The following is a 14885-nucleotide window of genomic DNA, read 5'->3' on the forward strand; positions in this document are numbered from 1 at the left end:
AAGGTTTACGATGGTAGCTAGCAATTATTTTATTGAGTGTAGAGTTAAAAGTCGAGTAGAGCTGCACAGAAAATTAAATATTCAATTAAAAAAAATAATAATCATCAAATTAAAAAATGAATATTCTAGATACGTTTAAAAAAATAAAAATCAGTTGGGGTGTCTGAGGTTTTGAGTGATACCGGAAACACGGTGTATATCTACGAGCGTTTCGTTTCGTGAGCGTTTGTGCCATTCGGCTGCGCACCCGGCCGGACCAGCTCCAGCGAAGGTCTACGGTTTCTCGATGTGCTTTTTGCACTCCTTTGTCCGGATGTTATCTGCAATCTCTACAGGTCGCAATTCTGAACCGATTCTCGTAAAATTTTGTGTCCACTTTCTATGATTATTTAAATATTTTTTGTCGATCTAATTTAAGGATTTTTAAATATATAAATAAATATAAATATAAATATTGGGGACACCTTACACAGACCAACTTAGCCCCAAACTAAGCAAAGCTTGTACTATGGGTGCTAAGCGACGATATACATACTTAAATAGATAAATACATACATATGACATATATACATAGAAAACAGCCATGACTCAGGAACAAATATCTGTGCTCATCACACAAATAAATGCCCTTACCGGGATTCGAACCCGGGACCGCGGCTTAGCAGGCAGCGTCACTACCGACTGAGCCAGACCGGTCGTCCGGTCGACCGGTTTTAATTTTGCGGAAATTGGCATAAAGTACTTAGCGCCAACATGCCCTGCCTGACCTATGGCACTTTATTTATTTATAATGAAAATGAAAATGAAATATTTATTCTTCAAGTAGGCATATTACAATGCGCATATGAACGTCAAATAAAGCTACGCCGGCTCTAACCCTACGCCTCAGCCTCGAGAAGATTTCAGTCCCCTCTGAGATGGGAGTAAACGTTCGTCGTCGTAAACGTTCAGAAGATCTGACTCACCCCACTCCAGTTTGTCCAGATACAACACTTCAGGCGTGTCCTCGCAATCTTCGGCTTGCTTCCCGTCCGGCTGCCACGGAACTGTTTGTGCTGATGTCTCCCTGGTATATACAAATAAATTTTTGGAGATGCAACGGATATCCGGTACCTATACGGGCTATCCGGCTACATTTTACTATCCTACCCGATACCGGATAGTAGAGTAATATATTACGGCCGGATACTATAATAAAATACAATACAAATACTCTTTATTGCACATCTCAATACAGGAAACAACATAGTAAGTATACACAACAACTTAAGAGGTAAAACAAGAGGCAGTCTTATCGCTAAAGAGCGATCTCTTCCAGACAACCTAAATAAAATAACTAACCTAAATAATGTTTTAGTGCCAAGAAGAAAACTTGAGTACTTATAGAATAGAAAATATTTATTTGGCATACAGATACATAATAAAAACAAGTAATACTTAATAACTAGTTCACCAAATAGGATGCCACTCAGCGAATACCGTGTCTAATAGACGCGGCACTAGTTTTCAGGGCACCCAGAAAATTAATAACTAAGTCTTATAACTAAACAGAACGTAAGAGCAGAAACTATGTTTACTAAACTTACTTATACAGAAACTATGTTTGGGCGTAATAAAGAAAGTGAGTGTGTGTTAGTATCATAAATATCAAACAACAAAGTACAAGTTCTAAATTGAAGTGTAATCTCAATAATTAAGAACTGTAGAAAAGACAATCATAGTATGAGTGTAATTTTTTTTCTATCAAAAATTTCCTACCGTGCTTACACCGAACATCACGACCGCGCACGATTTTGCCAGTCGCTTTTCGGTGAAGGAAAACATCGTGAGGAAACTGGACTAATTTCAATAAGGTCTAGTTTACCCTTCGGGTTGGAAGGTCAGATGGCAGTCGCTTTCGTAAAAACTAGTGCCTACGCCAAATCTTGGGATGTCAAGCGGACCCCAGGCTCCCATGAGCCGTGGCAAGTGCCGGGATAACGCAAGGACGATGATGTACAGTCAACCAATTGGAACCCTAGGCCACTGTAGAACTATGACATAGTGACGTTGACGTTATAAATCAGATCGTGAAGCGCCCTCCACACTCGCGTGCGTATCGCGGCGCGACGCCGCAAACGCGAGTGTGGAACTTTCTGCGTATCGAGCTTAAGAAATCTCTTACTGCTTGTCATTTTGACATGGTTGTATAGCGGCCTAGAGTTCCAATTAGTTGACTGTACTCATGTACTGTACCAGTGTATAACCAGTGTACCTGTCGATTTAAGGAACAAATCAAATATTTCAAATATTTTTTGGTCGGAAGCGAACCGCCCGATACGTGCCGCTAATATCGCTGGTCGCGCCGCTGTAAGTCGTGGCGTCGTCCACTAGCCCGGTACGTTTGTTTCCCCCGCGCGTCGCACCGCGCGCCGCTGCCGCAATTCGCGCGTGTCCGTGGCCAGGCCGTAAGGCGGCGAGCGGGGCGGCTGGGCTGCGCGGGAAACGCGCGCGGGCGCTAGCCATGCCACGTACTTTTAGATGCGGCGGCAGGGCCTAGGAGCGGCCAGAACGTTTTCATATTTAAAAACATGTTTTTTACTGTCGAATATGACTCTAAAGTGCATAGAATGCTTTAATTAGTCAATTACGTCTTGTACAAGAGAATATGTGTGATGACTAAGTACATGGAATTTATTTTATGGCTAGTTAAATGATACTTAATATAAATAAACACTTAGAAAAAAATGAACAGTAAATACGAATAAATACTATACAAAAATATGTTTGAAAACATTATTACATAGTACATACGCGAAAGTACAATTCAATTTTCATTAAATAAAGGTTTCGGGTTCAAGACGCTCATAATAAAAACAAAATATTTTGTTTCGCGCGGAATCGCTAGCCCCATCTAGCCGCCTAAAAGTAAAATCCATAAACCTACGGACCAAATTGACAAGTAAGTGTGAAGGAATGTTGCCACAGTTTGGCCAGTGTCGTTCTTATCGATATTAAAATTATTATTACATCGTAGATTTAAGGTGCACCCAGACGGGACAATGAAATTGGCAATTTGATCGGCTAATCAATATACCAACTTTTCTGTGATTTCGACAGATCAAAAGGTCTGTAGACCGCTAATTAGAGATATTTTTTTTATTTCGAAGCAGCAATAATATTATTCGAAAATTATATAGATATTTATGATATACTTGCCATAGCGTGACAGATAATTTATTATCGTCGGACATGGTATTTTATTTTTTACCTACAGGCTCGGAAACCTTTTTATGTTTTAAAACTAGTGGGTAAAAATGCATGGTATTCATCCACTACCTCGAAGATAGGTACATAGAACAAACCAAAATGTGTACCTCTTATTTGAAACTCATATACTTATTCTTGATTTAAACTTGTCTGTTGTATGTACTTTACAACTTGTCGATATATTGTTATCGACATATACCCTTCCCTATTTTAATTTTGCTGTTCCTGGTATCATTTTACCTGTCAGTCATTTGTCAATTTAGGCTCCCCACAGACAGTCTTAAAAATTCATAATCTTAAAAAAAACTTGTATGCAATCTGACAGTTCAGATCTGTCAGTGTCTTGTCAGTGTCAGTTTGAACTGTCAGATGGCATACAAGTTTTTTTTAAGATTATGAATTTTTAAGACTGTCTGTGGGGAGCCTTAGTCCGTAGGATTATGAATTTTACTTTAGGCCGGTCGCGCGCGCCGCTGTAATGTCGTGGCACCGCCCGCGCGGCGCGCTACAGTTGCTTGAGTCGCGCGCCGCCCCGCGCGCCGCTCCCGCGGGTAGGCCCGTAAAAACCCGCGCGCGATTTCGAACAGCGGCAAGGTCGTGGCATGCCTCGCGCGCGCTGCGTTTTTGTTTTTGTGACTTACCGCTTGCCGCTGCCGCAAGACGCCTTAGACCATTGTCGTGGCTAGGCCGTTAGAGTTGGTCAAAGGCGGCTAGCCTTCAGAGATAACATACACTAGAGAAATATCGACGGGTACCTCGGCGGTCGGGGTGGTGTAACGGTTTATCACGACAGCCGTGAAGCTGGAGACCCGGGTTCGATTCCCGGCTTCGCCACCAGTGGGCTTGATACCTTTTCTTTAGTGTATGGTGTCTATTTCAGTTTACAGTGTACCTGTATTTGCTCTGAGTGCCTTTGTTCTTAGGTCTCCCATCGCCATGGGCCATAACTGGCGTTGGAGGCTGGAACTGAGGCGTCACGCTCGCCATGTTTATCAACTTCTTTGGCCTGAAAAATAGCTCGATTGTAATCTGACAAGTCTAAAAAAAGTTACATTACAAATATAAATATACAGTACTTCACTGCGAAGGGGTATCTAATTATCTATCCTCCACGCTACGTGGCTGTTACGGCTAGTGAAGTTTCCAAAAAAAGTCTTAAATTTCTTGAAAAATTCACGAAACTTTCACGAAAAATAAAGGAAATTTAAATTTATGATATGGAAGGTTTCCATCCATACAATTGTAAATACAAAGCATGGAAAGTTTCCGAAGTTTTTCTATGTGAAAATTTCAGAATTTTGGAAACTTTCCGTCGGCACATCACTAGTTACGGCCCGGCCACGACATTGGTCTAAGCGCGACAGCGGTGAGCGGCGGCCATGCATTGGAGCGAGACACAGCGATGGGACTTTTCATTCGCACGTATGGCTGCCGCTCACCGCTGTCGCGCTTAGACCAATGTCGTGGCTGGGCCGTTAGAGATATAGCTTAGCTTTTAGGGAGATCTAGCCACTTACAGAAACAGCTAACTGTTAGCGAGATAAAATTAGCTGCTAAGAGAGTCTAGAGACATATAGGTCGCTGTTGGAGTGAGACAGCTAACCGATTACAGAAACAGCTAGCTGTTAGAGAGATACAGCTAGCTGTTAGAGAAACAGCTAACCGTTTACAGAAACAGCTAGCTGTTAGAGAGAGAGACGGCTAGCTGTTAGAGAAAGACGGCCAGCTGTTAGAGAGAGACAGCCAGCTGTTAGAGAGACACTACTTGGCGGCGAAGCGGTATCTGTCCTTGCCGGTGAGCTCCGGTGTTAGAGAGAGACAGCTAGCTGTTAGAGAGAAACGGCCAGCTGTTAGAGAGACACTACTTGGCGGCGAAGCGGTATCTTTCCTTGCCGGTGAGCTGCGGAATGGGCTGTTAGAGAGAGACGGCTAGCTGTTAGAGAGAGACGGCCAGCTGTTAGAGAGACACTACTTGGCGGCGAAGCGGTATCTGTCCTTCCGGGTGAGCTCCGGGGTTAGAGAGAGACGGCTAGCTGTTAGAGAGAGACGGCCAGCTGTTAGAGAGACACTACTTGGCGGCGAAGCGGTATATGTCCTTGCCGGTGAGCTGCGGAGCGGGCTGTTAGAGAGAGACGGCTAGCTGTTAGAGAGAGACGGCTAGCTGTTAGAGAGAGACGGCTATCTGTTAGAGAGAGACGGCTAGCTGTTAGAGAGAGACGGCTAGCTGTTAGAGAGAAACGGCCAGCTGTTAGAGAGACATTACTTGGCGGCGAAGCGGTATCTGTCCTTGCCGGTGAGCTGCGGAGCGGGCGCGCTGCGGTCGACCTCCACGCGGGCTACGTACGCCGCGTACGAGCGATCTAGGTGGCCAGGAAGCCGGCAGTTCGGGTGGTATACTGGGGGAAAACGAAACATATACTGTAGTATATTTATTTATTTATTTATTACTAGCTTTTGCCGGCGGCTTCGCACGCGTTAGAAAGAGACAAAAAGTAGCCTATGTCACTCGCCATCCCTTAAACTATCTCCACTTAAAAAATCACGTCAATTCGTAGCTCCGTTTTGCCGTGAAAGACGGACAAACAAACAGACACACACACTTTCCCATTTATAATATTAGTATGGATATGTACGTAGTTCTTAATATTTGATATTCTCGTGTGTAGGTACACTAGGTACCTGAACAAATCAGTGTTTGACCGAGCATCTTGTCTTTTACTACATGGTGATAGGTTGATTCACGAAAGCTGGCACGAATGATAACTATACTCTGTCAAACAAGTCTGTCAGTAAATAAGCTTATAAACTTACTTACTTACTTACTAAGAACAAAGAAAATTATCAAATCAAACTTGTTTGACAGAGTATAACGCCAATACTTTTGTAGTAATTTAATTGTGCAACGTGGAGTATTAAGTTAGATTTTAAAAACGAGAGTATTAAGTTATAAGAAAATTTGGAGTTTGGAGTTTCTTCCATTATAAAAAACTGGGCGACCGAGCTTCGCTCGGTTCTATTTTATTATATCACGTCTTTAGATAAAAAAAACAAAAAAAAAACAAACTTTATTTCTGGCCGGGATCCGAAACCCTGATACACCAGCGATGTGCTTGCGAACATTACGGACCTCTTACGACTGAGCCACGCCCAGCCGATGCGCAGTCGGCGAAATTAACACCCTGGTTTTTTTAATGGCCGCTGTACACATATGCCCATTGCCCAACGGTTCCACCAACCTCCTTGGCCAAGCGTGTAGAGGGCTACTTGGCCGTAAGTTGGCAGTTGGCGCTAGCGCTGGCCGGCTAACCGATTGGTGTCGGTTTTTTTTCCACACATCAAAGGATCTTGGCGCCAATGGCCAACTGCGTTTACACGTTGGCGCTTCATTCAGTCTGTCGTCAGCCGTCAGAGAGGACAGTAGTGAAATATTTACGAAAATAATAAGTTTATCTATGCCAATAATAGTGTTGATTTTAGGAAATAAAATAACCTTGCAAATGTTTAATGTATTGCCTAAAAAAGATAAATGTGCTTATCGAAATATTCAAAAAATTGTTAATATTTCAAATAATTTTATTTTACTACGGGGTTATTATTTTTTAATCTAATCTTGCTGACAACGTTAATGACTTAAGAATTTCCTAGCCTTTTTCATCCCACGTCCATCTTTCATGAAGAGCCAATGCCAAGTGATTGGTTCGCCAATGTGCAAACAGCGGCTCTTATCTTGGCCACCAAGGGTTGGTGGAACCGTTGGCCACATGTGTACAGCGGCCATAACATTACGAATTTTTGATATTGATCTAAAGTCTGGCTTATGAAAGTTGAACCCAGTATTTTTTTAAAACAGCAACTCTGGATGTCATATCGTCGATTGTCATCTGTCAGTGTGACTGTCACTTTAACGAATTTCGGTAAAAGTTAACAGCGAAATCTGTAAATAATAATGAATAACACCATAAAAATTTGTAAAGTAAATGCTGTAAATAAATTAGAAAAAATAAAAACGAAATCTTGTTATCAATGTGTTGCCAGCTCCAATTTTTTTGAAATTGCCGCATTTTTTCGGGATCAACTTTCACTAGCCAGACTCTAACAGACTTGATCTTAATATGCGTTATGAATTAATAATTAATCTGAAAATATCATAACGCACCTCTTTCCATACATTAATATGATGAAACACACACACACTTAATTCAGATTATCTTATTTATAAAATAACAGGTCCTATTCACTATTTTCGCTTATATTTAATATATAGCAATAAAAACAATGCTATAAGATAAGTATTAGTAATTCGCAATTCACTTCTATTACAGTGTTATGTGTATATATTTGATAACAAATGTTTGGTAGATTATAACTGATCAATCTAAATTTTTAAGAATGTGTGAGGCAAGACCATTGGGTTTAGATTAGAAATTCATATGACCTCTCTTTTGCATAAGCGCTTTAATTAAATTGTCAATTTCATCAGATTGAGCGACAGATTGTCCCGTCTGGATGAGCTTTAAAAAGTGCTGTGTTGCCAGATAAACGGGAGTTCCTCCACTTCCGGCGGCTGAAACTCGAAACCTGTCAAATGTCAATATTGTCAATGGCGTCATTGGCGTCTATTCATTTGTCTTAGGAAATTAACCGTGCGATTATATTCCTTAACTAAGTTATTAACTGACTTAACTGTAAAATTACAATCCCAAATTAACGAGAAAATGTCTCATCTGTAAGTCAAAAGTCTTATATAATAAATAAGTATAGATATAGTGCATAATAATTTTTCATCGTCATTTCTCGGTAACGTTTGTGTATTTGTCGTCGGACAAAGAGACTGATTGAAATGGGTCACTATCATATTTACCTTATCGCTAAACGACAATATAGCTGAAACGTCTGGATTGTATTATGTCGTTGTGACCACATAGACATGAATGCTAAATGTTTATTTAGCAAAACGTCTGGAACTCATAGGCCGGCAACAGACGAGTCTTAATTTTCATAATCTTAAAAAAATTTTGACTGTCTGTTGCCGGCCATAATGTTACAATTTAGAATGAGCTAGCATCAAAACTTCTTTATCTTCAAATATCCTTATTACTTAATTGACATTAATGCTAAATGGTCCGGTAGCAAAACGTTTGCAACGCAAAATACCCATGAAGCAAAACGTCTGGATTGTGTGACGTCTTCATAATTAAATATGACAAACAAATTCTAATTCACACGTATACTAATTATTTTACTTCAGACATTTCATGACGTTATGCTAATAACTCGTTCTGTGTTCATGTCAATCAACTTATATCACTTTCGACTTATTGGGTATTCTAATCATAAGGACTATTTATACTTCCAGACCTTTAACTACTTGTCCATTCTAATTCTTAGTCATTCAGCTAAATTGACGCTTTGCTGAGTGTGTATTATTACTTTGTCGTCGCAGTTGAATTGACTCTCTGCTGACCGTATATTTAACTTTTATGTCATCTGACTGAAATGATTGTTTAGCGATAAGGTACATTCGATAGTGACCCATTGAAATAACATGACACTTCGTGAGTTTCCGTGAAAATACGATGGAAAAACATTTCACACTACATCAGTACCTACTGTGTCACCACAACTTAAGTGAAACATAGAGTATGCTATGTTGTTTCGTGTATTGAGGTGTGCAATAAAGAGTATTTGTATTGTATTGTATTGTATTGTGAATAGGCTATTACTGAATCGGTGAGCTCCATCTTAGACTCTGTCTTCACTTCCTATCAGGTGTGACTAGGGCCAATCGCCGATCAGTCCATAAAAAAAAAGTGTACTGTACTTACACTTAAGTTGTGGGTTGTCAAATTCTTCGAAGCTATAAAGGGCTTTCCGGTGTTCCAGTTAATAGATCAGTAGGGTTAGCATATGAGTGCCGCAAGATAGGCTGCCCGTCCGTATGTCATTAATACAGTTAGAAGAAGACATGTCATCTATCTCCCTGCCATCATGTGCTAGGCCTACAGATGAGTTCCAGGAAATCAGTATGTATCATTATAGGGTACATTTTATATTCACCACACCAACTGGTAATGGCGCTCGCAAAGTAATTTCATACTAATTTTAATTTGAGAACCGAAATTGACCTTTAAATTATGAATTTCATGAATTTTAATAACAAATGATAAATGAATTGATGGTTTTATTTATATAACGATTATACTAGTACCTATGTATGTATAAGTAAAATACTAAATGGTGACATGTAATAAATATCTAAAATGTATTTGGATTACAGAGAAATAACAACACACCATCGTGGTAATTTTGTGAATATCACACTTTCAGTCATGAGGTTAGATAATGATTACAGAGACATTACCACTCAATCTATTAATATTAATGATCTGGCTGAGATTATTATAAAATGAAGGGTGTTCAGAACCCGAATATCACATTGGACAGAATATTCAATTCAAGAAAACTGCTAATGCAAAGAACCTAACAGTATCACTAGATATAACTTCAGATGATTTCAAAAAACGATTATTATGCCAAGATGAATGGGTAGAAGTCCCAATCAATATAAAAAAATATAAATGCGCATTTGCTACATCCCCATGCTCAATGTTATTTGCAACTGAGCTAAACATTACAGTTCATGCCACCATGCCTGCAGCCTCAAGTACATGTACTGACCTTTACGAAGAAACAGAAATGACAGATTTTGAACTTGAAGGCGAAGACGGAAACGTGCCAGTGCACAAGAGTGTTCTGTTCATTCACAGTGAGATGTTCAGGGGAATGCTGAGAGGACAGTGGAAAGAAACAAAGGCAGACAGTATGAAGATGCCCGGAGTGACCGTGCAGACTCTTCAACACCTAAAGCAGTTCATGTACTTGGGCATTATTCCCAACGAAGGGATTGAGCCACTTCTTGCATTAGCTAAGTATTGTTTGATGGACAAGTTAGCGTCTGCTTGCATTGATAAGCTGGTCTCTACAGTGAAGGCGGAAACTTATAAAGGTCTTGTACAATTGGCGTGTCAAAAAGATATTCCTGAATTGGTTAATGCGTTGGTATTAAGAACTCCTGATGACGTCATCAATGGTATTTCCAAGATGTACATTAATGGGAAAAAAGCCAATGAAGAAACAAATTAACTTATAAGCATATTTTTTTTAATTCACATCATGAGCATGTTCCTTAAATAAATAAATATATGAAGAAATGTTATGGAACTTTTATTAAACATATTGACTAAGTCCCACAGGAAACTCATTAAGCCTTGTGTTATTTCTTTCATTATATGTGAGTGTGTTTAGTAAAACGTCCCACTTTGTTGGTTACCATTAAGGCGAGATTTACTTGTATCTTTATATGAATAAACTAACAAAGCGGCTTTATAGCAATCGACGAAATGGGACGGTTTCCCGTGCACACTCACATACGAGGGGTGATCCAAAAGTAATGATAACTGAATACTTTTTGCATCGGATTAAAATAAATAGGTATGCCGTTACTGTCCACAAAGACTCCTTAGTAAATAAAAAAAAATAAAAATAAAAAATATGTATCTGTCAGAGAGTTGCATTTGTTTTTTCACGAGCAGTCGGAACAATATCGCAAAAATGGAGAAAACTGAGGTGAGAGCGGTTATTAAATACTTCTGTTTGAAAAAAATGTGTACTAAAGATATATACGCTGAATTAGTGGGAACACTGGGGGAGTCCGCTCCGCCGTATTCTACAGTGGCACGCTGGTCAAAGGAGTTTAACTTGGGAAGAACATCCACTCAAGATGAACACCGCGAAGGCCGTCCATCTGTCGCCCTTACTGGAGAAAACGTAAAAAAAATTAATGATCTCGTTTTAACAGATAGAAGGATGACTATCAGGCATCTAGTTGAGCTCACAGGCATCTCGTATGGCAGCATTCAAAGAATCTTAACTGATGAATTACATATGAAAAAAGTCTCCGCTCGTTGGGTGCCTAGAATGTTAACGGCTGAACAAAAGAAAATACGTTGTGAGATTTCGAAGTCTAATCTTGAAAAATTTCAAACTGATCCCGAAACATTTTTGCGTCGGTTTGTAACCATGGACGAGTCTTGGATCCATCATTTCGATCCTGAGACCAAACAGCAATCCATGACCTGGAAGCGAGCGTCGTCCCCTACACCGAAGAAATTCAAGGTAGCAAAGCTCCGCTGGTAAGGTCATGGCTTCAGTGTTTTGGGATGCTGAGGGAGTCATAATGATCGAATACCTGGAAAAGGGAACCACTATTACGGGCTCCTACTACGCTGACCAAATACGCAGATTGAGAGAGGCAATCAAAGAAAAGCGGCGGGGTAAACTTCGAGCTGGCATCCTGTTTCACCAGGACAACGCACCGCCCCACAAGGCCGGTGTTGCGATGGCTGCCATCCGTGATTCAGGGTTCGAATTGCTGGAACACCCCCATATTCGCCAGACCTAGCCCCCAGCGACTTTTATCTCTTTCCACGGCTGAAGGAAGATCTTAGAGGCAACAAATTTTTGAATGATGGCGAGGTAATGGCCGCTGTGGAGGCATTTTTGGAGGGTCAAGAAAAAGATTTTTTTTTTAAAGGAATTCGTAGTCTGGAGAAACGATGGTCCAAGTGTGTAGACTTGGAAGGAGATTACGTAGAAAAATAAATTATTTTATTAAACATTTTATGTGTCTTTCATACTGATTATCATTACTTTTGGATCACCCCTCGTATATTTAAACTATAATAACTGTTGGCAATTTACTTAATAATGCAAATTCAATTTATTATTTCAGACATATAAATCCATACTTTTGCTAGTACATATATTTAATCAGCTTATGGTTAATATTAATACAAAAAGTATATTAACTAATATCCTTAGTTCTATTCTATAATATTGAAACAAACCATACGAAATAAAGATATGAAAAAAATTAAAATCATAAAAAAAAGAAATGAAACTAAAATTTTATACTATCGACATACCGACTTGAGCACTGGGCACTGTCTTCAACTCCGAAAACATGGTTTTGTACAGCGGTTGAATATTCTGTGACAAATTATGAATTAGGATTAGAACTCATACTACACATGTCAAACCGGGTCACTCACGTATACACATAGTCGAAGATTGCTCAACATGTTTCGCTTCATACCGAGGAGCATTTTCAACGAGCGCGCGATGTGATATCCGCAAGGGCGGATATAGCTTCGTACAGTCACCGGCATAAATATTTAAGAGATGATTTCTGTACCTTGTCACATTAACATTTTGTTTGATTTGTCATAAGAAGTTGTTAAATGATTAAAAGCGACAAGGTACGATCAAGGTATCATCACTTATTTTTGCCGGTGACTACTAGGGGGGGTTTCACGTGATCAATGTGTGTGTGCGCCTTATCCAGGCTCCAGGGGGTGTCACGTGGTCAATTTGTATGGCCAACCAAAGCCCTAAAGCCCGCTCCAGACTATACGAGCGAATCACGGCGCGACGCCGCGGACGCGAATGTGGATTCGATGCGCAGAAAGTTCCACACTCGCATTCGTGGCGTCGCGCCGCCGTGATTCGCGCGCATAGTCTGGAGCGAGCTTAAGGGTAAAGGGGTTTACGAATACGCGAGTGACCCGGTTTTGTAGACGGTCAACCACTTGTAGGCGGAATAGAGCCGCGTCGAGTAGAGTCCTCATACATTTAAATGCGATTCGACGCGTCGCTAATGGACGCAGCTCCATAAGAAATGCAGAAGGCGAATTAATGAGATTCGACTCGGCGAGCCTAGTAGACCAGACTTAAAAGTGCTAACATACGACCGCTCCGCTACCTTTGAACTTTTTTGAGAAAGACTTATTTTTTATCGCTATCACTTACGTGAAAAAATCTAATGCGCGGTGCGGTCGTTTCTTAGCTAATTTAAGGGACCAGAGAGTCCAACCCCTGCACCACAACTGAACCTACAAAGATCCCACCATACCTCGGGCACCGACGATCAAATATATGAAAGAGGCGCGTTCCTACGCACACGCGGCACACGGTCTAAACTCTAAGCTCGTGTAGGTGAACGCGTACTATGCTTGTATGAGTGAGATATGACAGGTCGATTGGTCGCATGTTTGTCAGGCGGTAACTGTTATATGTAATCATGAGCGGGTGGGCGGCACTTTCAGCGGGGAGCGGGAGTGGCCATACTGTACGATAGTACTCTTTAATATACTGTGATCCCAGTCGATCTGATAAACTTACAATTTGCGCAGAAGCCATGGCGGCTTTGAAAGCAGCTCGCGCGTAGTCACGGGCGCCCGATACGATGAAGGCCGAATCTGCAACAAGCATTTGTCGGTATACTAAACCCACAGGAAACCTGGGTACATAGCCGAATCGAATGGCACAATATGCACGGATCCAGGGGGGGCCCTGGCCCCTGGGGCCTTGGAGCCTAAGTTGGCCATACAAATAGACCACGTTACCCCCCTCCCCCCCTGGGGCCCCGGGCCTTTACCACGTGACCCCCCCCCCCTGGGCACGAAGCTAGATCCGCGCTTGTGGCACAAACGCTCACGAAACGAAACGCTCGTAGATATCTATCTCCACTAGGCTTGCCGAGTCTCGTGAATTCGCTTTCTGCATTCCTTATGAAACTGCGTCCCTTAGGGACGCATCAAATCGCAATCAAATATATGAGAACTCGATTCCGCCTTAGTGGACGTCAGGCTTCGCACCCCCTCTCCTTCGCTCTTTTGTATGTATACTAGGCCTAACACATTACCAGGACAGGCCAAGGCCACCCATAAGTGAGAGTGAGCGTTTTTATCTCGCTCTCACTTTAGGTTTGACCTTGGAATGGACCGATATATGATTATCTAGTCTGCGTAAAGAGAAGAGTCACATAATATATAAAACCCATTCATTCATTTCCCAAACAGACTATCTATTTCTCGATATAGATATTAGATATATATTTTCTTCGCTCTCACTTATGGGATGACCTTGGTACTTGGCACGGACCGGTAGTCTGTTAAGGGCTTAATCATCATCCTCCTTGCGTTAAGGCCTTAATATAAGGGCTTAGGGCATAAATATATTTTGTGACTTTGCATTCATAAAGGGTCCTTATTCGTTAGGTACGTGCAGGCCCTATCCGTTTAAAACACCAAGAGAAATTCTAATAAGATGTTTATTATTTCACTCCCTTTATTAGCCTTGGAAGCCAAATAAATAAATATAAATATTATAGGACATTCTTATACACAGATTGAATTGACTGAGGTACACGGTACTCGGTAAGTTCTCCTGAAGGCTTATGTTGTGGATACTCAGACAACGGTATACATAAATTACAAATACTTAGGTAAGGTACATTAGGGTAATTTCGAAAGTCGCATACAAATCACCATCATAAAGATTCCCCGTTCGCAATTACCCAAGCATTTCTGTCATTCGGAATTACCCTAATGCACCTTATATGTATACATAGTAAACACCTACGTGACTCAGGAACAAACCGAACAAACATCTGTGTTCATAACACCAATAAATGCCCTTACCGGGATTCGAACCCAGGACCATCGGCTTAGCAGGCACAGGCACCCAGGACTACGCCGGACAGGTTGCACTTTTAGCTCCACCCAGTCGTAAGACAG

At 41.0% G+C, this 14885-nt stretch overlaps 1 protein-coding gene across 1 annotated transcript in view; it reads right to left on the reverse strand.

The window, feature by feature from the left end:
- LOC125240001 (cilia- and flagella-associated protein 91-like) overlaps nucleotides 1-13557 on the reverse strand; it is a 42533-nt gene extending 28976 nt beyond the window's left edge. Inside the window, exons 1-5 of the mRNA XM_048147798.1 lie at nucleotides 13489-13557; nucleotides 12234-12297; nucleotides 5513-5645; nucleotides 4142-4255; nucleotides 966-1066 (exon numbers count right to left, since the gene is read on the reverse strand). Coding sequence (XP_048003755.1) covers nucleotides 966-1066; nucleotides 4142-4255; nucleotides 5513-5645; nucleotides 12234-12297; nucleotides 13489-13506 — 430 coding nt within the window. The 5' untranslated portion in view covers nucleotides 13507-13557. The remainder of the gene's footprint in view (nucleotides 1-965; nucleotides 1067-4141; nucleotides 4256-5512; nucleotides 5646-12233; nucleotides 12298-13488) is intronic.
- Nucleotides 13558-14885: the final 1328 nt, after the last annotated feature.

The sequence above is a fragment of the Leguminivora glycinivorella genome, chromosome 26 (genome assembly GCF_023078275.1).
Source record: "Leguminivora glycinivorella isolate SPB_JAAS2020 chromosome 26, LegGlyc_1.1, whole genome shotgun sequence".
Classification (NCBI taxonomy): Eukaryota; Metazoa; Arthropoda; class Insecta; order Lepidoptera; family Tortricidae; genus Leguminivora; species Leguminivora glycinivorella.